The 13,811-nt window shown below is 50.9% G+C and overlaps 1 protein-coding gene across 6 annotated transcripts in view; it reads right to left on the reverse strand.

The window, feature by feature from the left end:
• OGDH (oxoglutarate dehydrogenase) overlaps positions 1–13,811 on the reverse strand; it is a 66,881-nt gene that overhangs the window by 33,365 nt on the left and 19,705 nt on the right. For 4 of the 6 annotated variants that reach the window (XM_004007978.5, XM_012176964.4, XM_060414790.1 and 1 more), the window contains exons 3-4: positions 6,718–6,909; positions 4,632–4,734 (exon numbers count right to left, since the gene is read on the reverse strand). In XM_004007978.5, the coding sequence (XP_004008027.1) occupies positions 4,632–4,734; positions 6,718–6,909 (295 nt within the window). Of the gene's footprint in view, positions 1–4,631; positions 4,735–4,857; positions 4,949–6,717; positions 6,910–13,811 lie in introns of all 6 variants that reach the window. The other 2 variants (XM_004007979.5, XM_012176965.4) reach the window with 1 other exon arrangement.

A 13,811-nucleotide genomic window follows, 5' to 3' on the forward strand; every position in this document is an offset into this window, starting at 1 on the left:
CAAAAGACACAAACCAAAGGAAAGTGTTAACAGTAAATATTCTGGTTGTCACTTACAGACAGCACATGGGATTCCCTGCACCTGAGCACTTTAAAACATTTTTTAAAATTCTTGATGAGCACAAGACACTCTACTGGAGAGACAGAGCGGCTGGGACTTGGCCAAGGTGTTTCCAAGGGAAACACAGTTGGCAAGAAGCAGGGATGTGATGCTAGGCCCGGGTGTGTCTTGGTCTGCCAGCTCCTGGGCATACAGGAAGGAGGACACCCCTGCAGGCGGACGTGCATGTGCCCATCATGACCTTAGCTTGGCCCTCCCACTTGAGTCACTCAGGCGATCTGATCCCAACTCTTCACTTGGCGATCTGGTGGCACCACAGGCTGCACACAGCAAGCAATAAATGCTATGTAAATTGGTTGCCGCAGCTCTGAAATTACTAAAGTAGATCAAAATTCAACCCTATTTTTAGCTCATTTTTCCCAGCCATCAAGGAGACAACATTCAACCAGAAAGAGCACTGCGGAAGGTCAGAAGGGTGGGGAGACTTCATGTCCTGCTGTGCTGGGGATGAACTAATTCACTTACAGTAGCAAAAATGTTGCCATAATTTGGACTTCTGAATTGACCTTTTAACTATGTAACTCAAGTTCATTTCCTAAGACTGACAATTTGCAAACACTAATGGTAAACAGAAGTTTCATGCCTTCTTTAATTTCATTTATAGAATTTGTTTTGAGTTCTCCTTAAATATGTTTCAATCTGACATTTAAGTACATTTCAATCTTTTTTTTTGGTTCACTGTGAATAGTTATACTATAGAATCCAAAGAGAAACCACTCCATGGCATTTTAAAGCTGGAATCTAACTCAAATGCTGCACTTAGAAGAGAGCAAATTGAGGGTGAGAGTGAACAAGAACTTTCTCCACATCCTCACCCTGCCCAGGGCAGTCCCACTTGGCCCAGAGACAATACTTCCCGATGCCCTTTCCCCACCCCAGCAAAGCAAGGACTGGATGCCAGCACAGGACTGGAGGCCCAGAGGTGAGAGTGCACAGGCCGCCTGCAATTGATTGGTTTCTACTTAAGGTGGCAACAACTCGGACCCCTGTCAAAAGCCACACTCTTGATCCTTCCTTAGGGTCAACCAGGAGAGGCCTTGCTAGGAAACGTGATCTGGCTTGGAGACTGCCAGCACCTCCCTAGGGAGGAATGTGGATCATGTGACCAGGCATCTCAGGTTGGAGCTCCCAACCTTCCTCGACTGAATGTGTGGTCGACTCAGCCTGGCTCAGTTAAGATGCACTTCTGGGGACCTGGAACCCAGTCCCTAACATAACACATCCTGGCAAAAGGGCTCCTGCTCCTAGAAGTCACCACACAATTCTAGAGTATAACCCACACCTAAAACACCCAAACTGTTCTAACGTTAATTTTTAAATTCTCGTAACAAATAATCACTAACCCCACCATCCTGACTCTATCTGAGCTGCATTCACAGTACAGTCTGTGTGTGCACGTCTGACGGTAACCCGGACAGGCTGGGACCACCTTGGAGCTCTGCATGGCGCCGAGTCTGCTGTCTACCTGCTACCTATTAATTCTCTCTTCTCTCCACCTGTCACTGCAAGGGTTGTGAGTATCTGGGCAAGAACTCAGTAGAAACTTTTCACATTTTCCACTTAATTTAAAAAGTTCTGAGGGGCCATCAGCCCCGCTCGCTCTGCATATCTGTGCTGGCCAGCACTGCCCTTGGGAAAGGTTTTCTGCCTTCAGCCGGAGATGGAAGCTGCTCCTCTACCCCTGCGCTGCCCCAGTCATACTATGAAGTGCTCTCAGATGGATGGGCAGTAGTCACCGCCTGGGCCCTGGTTTCCCCACAAGCGATTGGAGAGATTGTGCTGCATCTACCAGAGAGAGGAAAGACGGCTGGAAGTGTCGTGAGAAGGATGCAAGCTCGAGGACAGTGCTGTGTGGCACAGCACACCCCTGCACTCACTCACTCACCCAGACCAACGTGCGGGCCACGCTCACCGTGCTGCGTGAGCTAGCCTGCTTTGTTGTCACTCAGGCTTCACCCTAGTCGTTACTACCAACTATGGCACTGACTCTGGGTTATTTGCTCCATTGCTCTATTTCTAAATATCTATTTTTTCCAGAGACATCAGCACCTATTTATCTCAAAAGACTGTTAATAATCACAGTAGCTCACACCTTGATGGAACTTAGTAAGCTCCAGGCACTCTTTTAAGGAGTTTATTTAATACTGCAACAACCTTACAGAGGAGAAGACAGAGCTAGCCCTGGCAGAGCCCGGCTTTCCACGTAGGAAGCTGGCTTGAGCCCAAGCCTGAGGGTTGGATGAGATGATGGACAGGAAAGCACTCTAGGGACTGTCCAGCGTCCCTGAACAGAGCGCTCCTGTTGATCCAGTTGTTTCTGAAAGACCTACATACATCAAGGTATCAATACATACTGGGTTTACACTATTTCCATGACTTTTCTATCACACTATTTTGAATTCTCAGAATGAAATGCATTTTTCTCCTGCAAAGGAGGGGGCTGCTCCTCAACTTTCTCCTGACATTTCTGACAGGCTCCCAGCCAGGGGATGAGCTCAGAAAGCTCTGGGGCCACCCCTGTGTGTCTCTGGTTTATAACATCCTCCTGCTGGTTCACCCTTGCTGTATTGACCCTGCACCTTAACGGAAGCACAGATACTTGGGGTACTGTTTTAGAGCTGACTGTAAGGGGAGATCAAGTGGCCTAGAAAGGACCTGAAAGAACGACAGAGGCCCTACCTCTGCACCTGCCCCATGAGAGCTGTGAACTGAGGAGGTGGGCAGCATCTACAGGGCTGGGGGCTCTCAGGCTTCACAGACTCCTGGGCTGGGATGGCCTGGGGGCCTCCAAGAAACCCTTGCCAGAGCTTGTCGCCATGGTGCATCCCACCCTGACCAGCCTTAGGCAGGACAGACAGGAGCTCTAGGCTCCCCAGGCAGTTCCAGTGAGTTGGGAACCACTGGGAAAGGTCTGATCAGGTATCAAGAACCTGGCAATCAGGGACGGCACAAGAACAGGGGAGATGCAGTGTCGGACACCCTCCACCCCCGTCCCATGCCTTTCTTGTTTAAATGCTTGACTGTGCACAGAAACACCAGCCTCTGTGGCCCATGCCCTGCCAGGCCCCACAGTCAGAGTCCTTCTCTGGAGAGACAGCCCCAGGGCACAGGACCTTGAGCTATTTCTCAGGCGACCAGTGCTTGGGGGCTCACAGGCCTCCCAGGTTGGGTGGGGGTGGGAGGTCTGCTCTGGCCCAAGCACCTGGAGGGGACTTGTGGTGCCGATGGGCTTCAGCACAGGCGAGTCCAGGTTGGGTGGGGTCTGGGTGCTTTGGGGGCTACATGGTAAGGAGGAGGAGAGAGGCTCCAAGTATCCTGGGGGACAGTGGAGAGAAAAGCCCACCTCTGGGGTGCACAAAGCTGTCACCACTCAATAAAGCAGCAGTATTCAACTTACATCCTGCCAACAATCTGGACTGGCCCTATTTTATATTCAGAAGAGTTGATCTAATCTTTCTTCCAAAACCTTTGTGCAGTTACAAAGTAGAGGAAACCCTGTATCCCCTAGGACTGTTTCCGAAATGAAGACAGAGCAGAGACAAACCTCTAACAGCCATCCTGGGGCCAATGCTATCTGAACTCCAGTATTACCACAAAGAGTCAGACACGATTGAGCGACTGAACTGAACTGAACTGATTACCTGACTAGCTAGCGCCTGACCTCTCAACTCACAACCCAGACCCGCCTCTGGGGGGCGTTAGAAACTATTATTCGGAGGAGGCAAATTCTGTCCCCTCCCAGAGCAGTGTTAGGCAGGTAGGTAATCATCAGTTTTATTAGCATGCACAGTGTTCCTCCTAAACAACCTGGCCATTTAAAATTAGTCACGTCATCATTTCTGTAGCACAGGTTAGCAGCACGGTGACTTAGAGCAGGTTAACTTCTGAAAGCGACCACAGGTGTGAGCCCTGCCCGGCCCCTGTGCTCACGACAGAGGGGGTGTGGGGTCATGGCTACAACCGCCTATGTGCCACATGCGCCTCCCTGCACGCGGGATGCCTTCCAAAGTTTCCTCAGTGTGATCACCGGCATTTGAGAATCGAGACACCTCAACTGCACCCCTTGCTCTGGAATTTGCCCCGTCAAAGGCAGGCTGCACTGTGCTTCAGGGCGTGTGACGATTCTGAACAAGACCCCATCTGGGCACAGGCTGCACTGCCCTGAGATTTGGAACCTGGAGCCAGATGTGCTAGTCCCTGGACTATCTTGGGGACCCGCCTGCCTGGGTGGGTCATGTCTTTTCTGTGCCACTAACCTTTTCTGCCCCCAAATTTCACTTTACAATTTTCAGGCTTAGAAAATTGAGTTCATATGATCTGGCTGGAAAGCTGAGATTAAAAATAACTTGCCCAAAACTCACTAAGGCTGCATGACTTATAAATGTCAAGTGATCAGAACGAAGGAAACTTAAGAGTCTTTCCCTTTGGCCTGTGGACGTCCTGGCTGCCACGAGCTGGGACACACAGAGAGGAGCCAAACAGCGCAGCACTGGCCGCTCTCAGACCCTCACCAAGTTTGTCTGTGGATGAGATAATATCAGCGGGCACGGAGGAGTCCAGATCAGCATCCAAAATTCCCAGGGGGTCCAGCTGTGCTACATGGTGCCCTCGTATCTACGAATGGGCCAGCGATGGAGAGGGAAGGACACACACAAAAGGACAGGAGAAAAAAAAGAGGGAAGGGGTAAAAAAAAAGTAAAATTACATTAAAATTAGTGTTTACAGATTCATTCTCACCCACGTTTGAAGAAACAGTTACCGGAGCATCATCAAAATTTACACAACTAATTCCGAGAGGATCAAGTTTTGCAATGTGGTGACCCCTGACCTGGAAGCAATAATACAAGCAGTCATTAAGCAGGTCCTGTGGGCTGTGAGGGGGTTAAAAGTTACATTTGATCAAACCTTTCCCTGAGAGCACCAATTAACCCAAAAATAAGACTTAGAATAGTTTATTTTAAAGCACTATTGGGCATTAAGGCTTCCCAGGTGGTTCTAGTGGCAAAAAATCCCGCCTGCCAGCGCAGGAGACATAAGAGACACAGGTTCAGTTCCTAAGTAGGCAAGATCTCATGGAGAAGGGTAAGCAACCCACTCCAGTATTCCTGCCTGGAGAATCCCACGGACAGAGCAGCCTGGAGGGTTACAGTCCATAGGGTCGCAAAGAGTCAGATGTGACTTAGCATGCAGGCATTGGGCATAAAAGCACTTCTATAAAAAAGGGATAAACTCCTCATGTTATGATAAACCTGGCAATCTAAAAGGACCCATTTCCTGGGATCCTGACACAGTGTTCCTGGATAAACAGAAATGGGAAATGCTTGGGACTCTGACTCGAGTGTGAAACCCACTCAGCTGAGGAGAGCCTGAAGTCCCTCAGGAAGGTGCGGTGGCACTGCTGTGGGGTCAGGGCAGTAAGCACCAGAGCAGGCGGCAGCACCAGGGACTGCAGCGTCTGATCGGCACCGTTTGCAAACAAAGGACAGGGAAAGCTCCTCCCAGCTTCCAAATTTGTGTCTTTAAGTCTTGGACATTTTACTCAGTTTCCTGCTAGCAATCTGGGAAGAGGAACAGCTGTTATGAAGTCACTGAAAGACCGCAGAAATGACTGAGGCTGAACGAGTCAGGCGGTGGTCAGCACACTCCAGCTGCGCCTCTTTTCTGTAGAAACAGCTGCTGTGAATAGCACCTGAGAGCACACGGCTATCTATTCTCACTTGCCCTGGGGAGAAAGCCTGACTTGCCAGGCTCCCCCAGGAGGACAGATCCACTCTGTGCTGCCTGTCCTGACACTTGTGGCAACTGACCAGGTGGGCAGAGGAGAACAGTCCATATGGCCGTTTCCAGAAAAGAGAACAGTGGAGGGATGAGGACTCCACAGTGGGCTCCCCTGCCAGGTTGCAGTGATGCCAGGAGAGGCAGCAGGGGAGCCCAGATTCTGGGGGCTCCCAGAAGGGCTGCTCTGGGCCCAGATGTTCCTCTTCTCCTCCTGAGAACTACTCACAGAGCAGATGGTAAGATCTGAATCCCAGGCTCTTCTCCACGCCAGGCAGATATCCTGGAACGGGCTTCTGGGCTCTGAGCAAGGCCATGGGATCCACTGGTTCTGCCCGACCCTCCTCCAATAGGAATGCTCGTGGAGAGATGGCCCCTCTGCAGGCTTGGCTGCCTTTCCCTGCTTCCATGGGCTCTGCTTCTGTCCCCAAACCCTATAGGTTCACCTTCTCTTTTTGTATGTGGGCGTTAGCAACTGAGACGGGGCCGTGCCTGAGGGAGCAGCACACCCTCGGGGTCACCGATCCCTCCTGGGGATGAGCAGTTTCCTGGCCACGTGGGCATGGAGTGAGCCTCCCTGCCCACAAACCATTCCTGCCAACTCATGGAAAGAAATACGGACAGGCGCCACGGCTGGCAGGGGATCTGCTCACATGGCAAGGGAATGTCTGGGCTCCTTTTCTCGTCATATTTCATTTTTGCCTCCCTCCACCCCAGAGCAGGGAGCGAGTACCTAGCGTTTGGTGGGGGGTGAAAGTTAAACGACCACCTTCACTGGGTCAGCGGGGTGCTGTCACAGATGGCTGCCCACCGCCACCTTACCTGGTAAGCCCTGATGAGCGACTGCACCGCCAGGTGATCCTCCACCAGCTTGTCCACGTTGGGCTGGGCCTCCACCAGGGGCCGCGCTCTGGCCACAGCTGACAGGGAGCCTGGGCTCAGGGGGAGTGGGCTCTGGTAGGCGGTGCCTGGGGGCGCTCCAGCATTGGTGTTTCGGAAAAAAATGTCCCATGACTGAAGACAAAGAAGGAATACACGTGTCACTCCACTGCTCCCCGAAGGCCTAGGATGCATTTTTAGTCAAAAAGAGAACCTCTCTTGGCAGGTAAGTTTTTTCTTTTGGCAGGTAAGTCTTGATTATGTCCATCTACCAGTAGGCTGGTTGGGTCAACGTCTTCATACTCTGGACAGCCTGCTTCTACACTCCGAGGGTGGGTCTCTCAGGGGCTGGGTCCCTGCTTTCATCATTCCCTCCTGATGGGCCTCCTCACCCCCCAACCCCATGATGCACATGCCCTCCCATCAAAACCTCCAAGGCCAGGCACCTCTGTCCCACTTGAGTGTGCCAACTGCTTCCACACAGGCAGCCCAGGAGTGGGTGACTGGAGGCCTTCTTGCCCCATCTGTCCCCTCCTGGCAATCTAGCAGACCAATGCTCTTGGCACTCCTGCCTGAAGGGCTACAACTGCCCCAGATCCTAAAACCCCCACTGAACCTCCTGAGGGGGACAGAAGGTATTTAGGGCTGCTTTCTAGATCCCAGGGGCTTGGCACAGCCTTCAGGGCCAGGCCTACCTGCTCATGCTCACTCTCTGAACACAGAACAGAATCAGGGCTTCACAGAATGTGTGAAGCTGCAAGGGCCCCTCACTGACCCCTAGAGAAATAGCCATTTCTGTACTTAAGGAGGTTGCTAAGGAGTTAAGAGCTCAGGTTGTGTTGTCAGGGGCAGAACCTTAATTCTGAGCTCTGAGATCTTGGCTAATAACCTAAATTTATGTGCTCAGTTTTTTTTCATCTGTAAGATGAGGACAAAAAGGAAAAAAATCTCTATTCTTCATAGTTTTTTAAAAATAAAGACTAAAGGCATTCACAATGCCTATACAATCTGGTAGGCAGTTCATATTACTGGTAGTAACTGATAATACTACTGGCTTCAATTTCCCTTTTTTTTTTTTTGGTCCATGCTGTGTGGCTTGTGGGATCTTAGTTCCTGACCAGGGACTGAAACTGTGTCCCCTGCAGTGGAAGTTTGGCGTCCTAACTACTGGAATGCCAGGGAACTCCCTGACTTAATTTATAATTTGCACAGATACTGTGAACTGTAATAGTTTATCTCAGATGAAGATGTGAGGTTTTAAAGAAATGTAGAGGTCAGAAAAACTAAGGTTTAATAAAACTTCACTGCAAAAAAAATATAGTAAAACTCAAGCTAAAGTTTAGACCCTGGAGAAGGAAATGGCAACCCACTCCAATATTCCTGCCTGGAAGATCCCATGGATGGAGAAGCCTGGTGGGCTGCAGTCCATGGGGTCGCAGAGAGTCAGACACAATTTAGCGACTAAACGACAAGCAGCAGTTTAGAAACGTGCAAACACTGTCTGTCTTCTCTTCCATGCGTTTTTCCAGTTTCTAAGATTCTTCTGTCAATGAACTCTGGTGAGACTCCTTGGAAAATCTGGAGAGGAGAAACTTCACTAGATCTGTGTGCACCTTCCTAGTGAGTGTGACCAAGATGTTGTTCAGATGGGCTTGCCTGGGAGCTTGCCTGGGAGCTTGCACAGGTACCAAATGGGTCTGTGTCTGGGCAGAAAACTGGAAATTGGTCCTGAAGGTCTGGCTTTTTCAGGCAGGTTCTTTACGACACATAGACAGATGACTTGGATGGTCCAAGAGACGGCTGCGTGTCACCACCAGTCACAACCCTCTTGGGATGGGCACAGGCCTGGAACATCACACAGGGCAGCCCGGCCTCCCAATAAAAGTGTTTCTGAGGGGAGTGCTCCAGAACATTTATATCATTCTACAATAAGAACATATTCTTTTTGTATTCAGAAAAATTAAGTTAAAAAAAAATCCAACTATTAGGAAGACGATTATACAACATGGTAAATACATGAAAAACCAGAACTGTCTACTTTTTAAGTGAATTTTCTCAGTAACAATTTTAAAATGCTTTACCAAATCTCACTATTCAAAGTTTTATTGTTTTTACATTCTGGCTACTTTTTAGTTTGTCAGTTGATGGTAGAAGGGAGATCTGGGGTTCTCTTGTGGCGCCAGCCATAACACTGACTGCAGAGAACCTCATATCATGCAACCTGACAACCAGGGACATTCTTCATCTGGGGCATGGAACCCCAAGACCAATCTCTCCCTCTGAGGTCTCTAACAGGTGTAAAAGCAGTATGTCCACCAGAGAAAGCAATTGACTTACTCCTGTGAGAGAAAAAGAGAGAATGTCTCAGGATCAGCAGCCTAGGGCAAGGTAAGCCTGCCTCGAGCTCGGCATCTACCTAGTTCCTTATGAGGGCCTAAGGAGGAGACATGCTGGACACCCCTCAACATTTCTAACTTTGTGGAGCTTGAACAGCAGGCCATGCAAGCTCCACACACTCTGGGAGCAGCTCTGGCCCAGGGCTCTATCTGGCTCTCACCCATGCCTCCAGTAACTGAGGGCCTGGACTACAAGGAGCCCTGCTGACATAGCAGGCAATAGGGCAAGAGTCAGACCAGCCTTGCACACCAAGAACCAATAGCTTTGTAAAACCCAATCTAGTTTCTACTTTGCCCCCAGCTGGCTCTGGCACTGGAGTCCTTACCCTTACCTGTGTCCACACTAAGTCCTGCTGTGGACACACACCGTGGGGCTCTAAGCGGGGGTGGGCCGTGCCCTTGAGGAGCCTGAAACCAAGGAGCCTCTGGAGAGCAGCACACTTTCTTCAAGCCTTAAACACCGTCTTCTGCCTCACAGAATATATGAAGACGTGTCTGAAATGCAGTGGCAATTGCCCAACAAGACGACCTTGGATAGAGAAGGTCACCTGGCTGCACGCTGACCCCTCATCCTGAGGGGCACCAGCTGCTAAAAGATCCAGAGCCAAAAGGCACAGCAAAAACCACAAGTTATCTCTCTTCAGAAAAATCAGCTTTGACTAACAAGAACAGTGGTGGCAGCTGCAGGGGTAGGGTGGGGGGGCAAGTTATCACACTGATGATCCGAGTACCTAGCATGCCAACCACACCCTCCTGGGAAAGGTGCAGGCAGGCACGACTGACACAGAGGGGCCACCAGGCAGAGATGCTGATCAGGTTAAGTGAGTCAGAGCAGGGCAACCCAAGGATAAACAGCGTCTCTCAGGCTGGCTTACCCTTGCCAAATCCAGCAAACAACAAAATCAAAGAATTTCCAGGGCTGACACCCGGAGGGCACAGGCCAGGCAGACAAAGGCTATAGGACCTTCCAGTCCAGGACCAGGGAGGTGGGGGGGAAATCGCAGTTATCGGGCCTCCTCTCTCTGACCTTCTTTTGTGCTTGGGATAAAACTCCAGGTGATTTTCAATTGGCTGAGGACAACAACGACGGAAATTCTGCTCAAGCTGGAGGCAGTCAGAAAAAACTGGTTCATACCGGTATTGCAGAGAGCTGGGAACCATTGGGAAAGAATATGCCAGGAATGCAGCGTCCTCCTTTCCTGTAATTCACCCCCACCACCCGCACCACCAGCACACAGCAGCTGGTGCGCAGTTCTGCTCCCCTGCAGCTTGGCCAGGCCCTCTCCTACGAGTTCCAGGCAGGAGGGGCGGGCACCTGTACTCAGGTGACTGCCCAGCCAAGGAGCCCACCCCAACAACCAGCAAGCCCCCTTCACCAGATCTGATCACTTGGTGACAGAAAATTGTTGGTTGCACACAGTTTGCAAAACCTTTGCATTGCAACTTAAAGCAGATAAAGTTTAATGAAGTCAGACCTAAAAAAAAACTGATTTTAAAAAGGCTGTGAAACATTATAAAGCAATTATACTCCAATTTAAAAAAAAAAAAAGGCTGTGACAGTGAAGGTCATTTTTTGGCTTGCAGGTTTCACCAGCCTTGGGACTCTGAGCCACGCTTCCTCTCCCTGCTGCACTGTTCCCCAAGGTGCCCCTTCTACCCACCTCCCCCACACCTGACCTGGCTTCTGCATTCATTCAGTCATCTGCACACCCCAGCCCACCCCCACCCCTGCTGCCCAGGACACTCATCTCCGAGATGTGATGCGTGGCTTTGTCACTCTCTGGAGAGGACTTCCCTTTGGATAATCACAGCCCTCATGTGTACACACCTCAGCTTGACACTTTATTTACCTGTGTGCCAGTTCTCTCTCCCTGGCAGCAGCCAGCTTCCCTCCTGCCAGAACCAAGTGTCTGCAGACCTGCTGCACGGACAGGTGACCATGAGGCTGAAGTGATGGGTTAGTGCGAGGCCCCTTTCCAAATGAAGAAACAGGTGACCACAAGGCTGAAGTGACAGGTCAGTGGGGGGCCTCTTCTCAAATGAAGAGACAGGTGACCACAAGGCTGAAGTGACGGGTCAGTGGGGTCCCCTTTCCAAATGAAGAGAAATCTTTAAGAAGAGGATGCCTGTGTGGCCCCATGTGCCCCCTGCACCTAGAGCTTCACAGCCTTGATACCATGGAGGTGAGCAGTCCTGGCCCTCAGAGGAGCTGTGGGGCTGGCCACCCACCTCCTGTGAGTGGGTTCAAAGCCACCAACTTGTTGCTGAAACAACTTAAACCAAAACATGATAGATTTCAAGTACAAATAAGGATAACATTCTGGTTGAAATGAAACCAGAATTCTTATGTTTACTTTTAGATAACTAAAGGCATTTAATTGGAGTACATGAAGCTTTGTTTTCAAAAGCCCTCACTCCAGGTTTATGGAGCAGGTTTTATACTGCTCCATAAAACCTTCCAGACTTCTTACATGGGCCTCATGGGTTTCTCCTGAAGTCACCAGTCCTCTTCTCCCCTATTAGGGGGAGCTTGTCAAAGCTCCAAACACTTCTCTAACATCTAAGGAAGTTGGTCCGGTGCCTGGCACATAGGAGGTGCTCAACATCCTGCCCAGTTAAGGTCAGACAGGACCAGGCCGCTTTACGTCCTGGTAGGTGTGGTTCACATGCAACGCCAGGTGCACTGGCAGGGCTGGCGTGATGCGAGGCGCTGCGCTCAGTGGGGTATCAAAAATGGTGCTGGGGCGGTTTCAGATGCAGTTACCTGGGATGCCCGGCACACTGTTTGGAGAGGTACTAGGTATGGTGTCAGGTATAACGCTAAGTGCTGTGCTCAGCGGGGTATCAGGTGCAATGCTGGGCGTGGCGGCAGCTCTCAGGATGTGGTGCGGCCAGAGTCCTCATCTCAGACAAGGTGCTGACCGCAGTGAGGGTGGCAGTGCTGACCAGGGGACACACGCGGCAGCGGTTCAGTGGGGCAAGCAGACTTTGCCCTGTGGATTGTCAGCAGACTGTAAGAGCCTCGGGGCCAAGCTCCTGACTGTGAAGGTCACAATAGAGACTTGTTCACGAGGGGTTTGGTTTCGGAGGGGTTGCAAACACACTACCACGGGCCCTTTCCCCTACCTCAAAGGCTTTCCCATGTGTCAGATATGTGGGCCAGTGCAAGTGTGTGACCTCACAGGGCCACACACACGTTGAGCCCACCAGAGGGGGCCTGCCTGCTGTCTGCCCACTCATGGGGGACTGGGAGCCCCAGTCCTGCCCCTGCAGGCTAGGCGAGGGTGCAAGTCACTTCAGCTATCTGTGCCTGATTGCTTGCCTATAAAAGTACGGAGCACAGACTACTTAGGAGGACAGCCCTGTATTTGTGTAGCGTTTTACACCCTTAAAAAAAAGCACCAGCAGGTATACTCTTATTTGTTCAAGAAACTGATGATCAAAGCTTAACCCGTGTTACTAATGCTTCTTCTAGCTGCTCAATTCTGTGACTCTGCATTCTGGACCAACCAGACTGCTTTCTCTTGTCCAAAGTCCCCTTCTGATGCCACTCCTGCCGTCCCCTCCCTCACTACAGAACAATCCTCACCCACTTGCACTAGGCACCCTGGTACGGAACATGATGTCACCTAATAGCCGCCACCACCCTGTGCTGGGCTCTCTGCCAAGGACCCTGACGTAAAACCGCCCTGGGGCAGTGGGTGCAGGAGCTCCTGGCCACCTCTTGGATTGACCAAACCCCAGGCTCAAAGGCCATCACAACTGATAAATGAATGACTGCCAGGTCTGGACGTCAGACCCCAGCACTGTCACAAACAACCGTTTCACTGTGTTCTGATGCTGACAATGCTTTTTAACTGCCACAAACATGAGATTCAGGGGAACAAGTGACCAGGGAAAACTCATGCATGGCCAAACAAGGGTTTGGCGGGTTCAGGCTAATTAAGTCAAATAAATGGACAGGCAGTGGCTCCAATACTTTGGCCACCTGATGTGAAGACCTGACTCACTGGAAAAGACCCTGATGCTGGGAAAGATTGAAGGCAGAAGGGGATGACAGAGGAGGAGATGGTTGGATGGCATCACTGACTTGATGGACATGAGTTTGAGTAAGCTCTGGGGGTTGGTGATGGACAGGGAAGCCTGGTGTGCTGCAGTCCATGGGGTCACAGAGTTGGGACACGAATGAGTGACTGAACTGAACTGAGTGGCTCCTGGAGCCACAGTCACCCACCCATGACTTGCTGGCCAACAGATATGGCTCCTTAAGGATCCCAGGGCCCTGGAGAGAGTGGGCACCTCCCTTGTCACCCCACTCAGGGCTCCTCCAGCTTAGAAAGTGTACATTAATTCCTAAGCACCCAGCTTTCTGTACACACCAGCCCAGCTATTGTATGGAGCCAAATGACTCATGTCTCTGCACTGGGCAGTGTCTACCACCCTCCTGGTGTGCACCATCTGTGCTAACTGCTGGGCTCCATGCCTTTTCTGAAAACACCACATGTGACTGTCCTAACGTCCTGATGAGACAATGCCCAGGGTGAGGGGAAGAGGAGGCCCCTGGTGGACAGCCACAGGACCTTCACCAAAGGTTTGTGCTTCAGAGCTAAGCAGTCTTGAAAGCCATGCACAATGCTGGGC

Source organism: Ovis aries, chromosome 4 (assembly GCF_016772045.2).
Source record: "Ovis aries strain OAR_USU_Benz2616 breed Rambouillet chromosome 4, ARS-UI_Ramb_v3.0, whole genome shotgun sequence".
In the NCBI taxonomy this organism is placed as follows: Eukaryota; Metazoa; Chordata; class Mammalia; order Artiodactyla; family Bovidae; genus Ovis; species Ovis aries.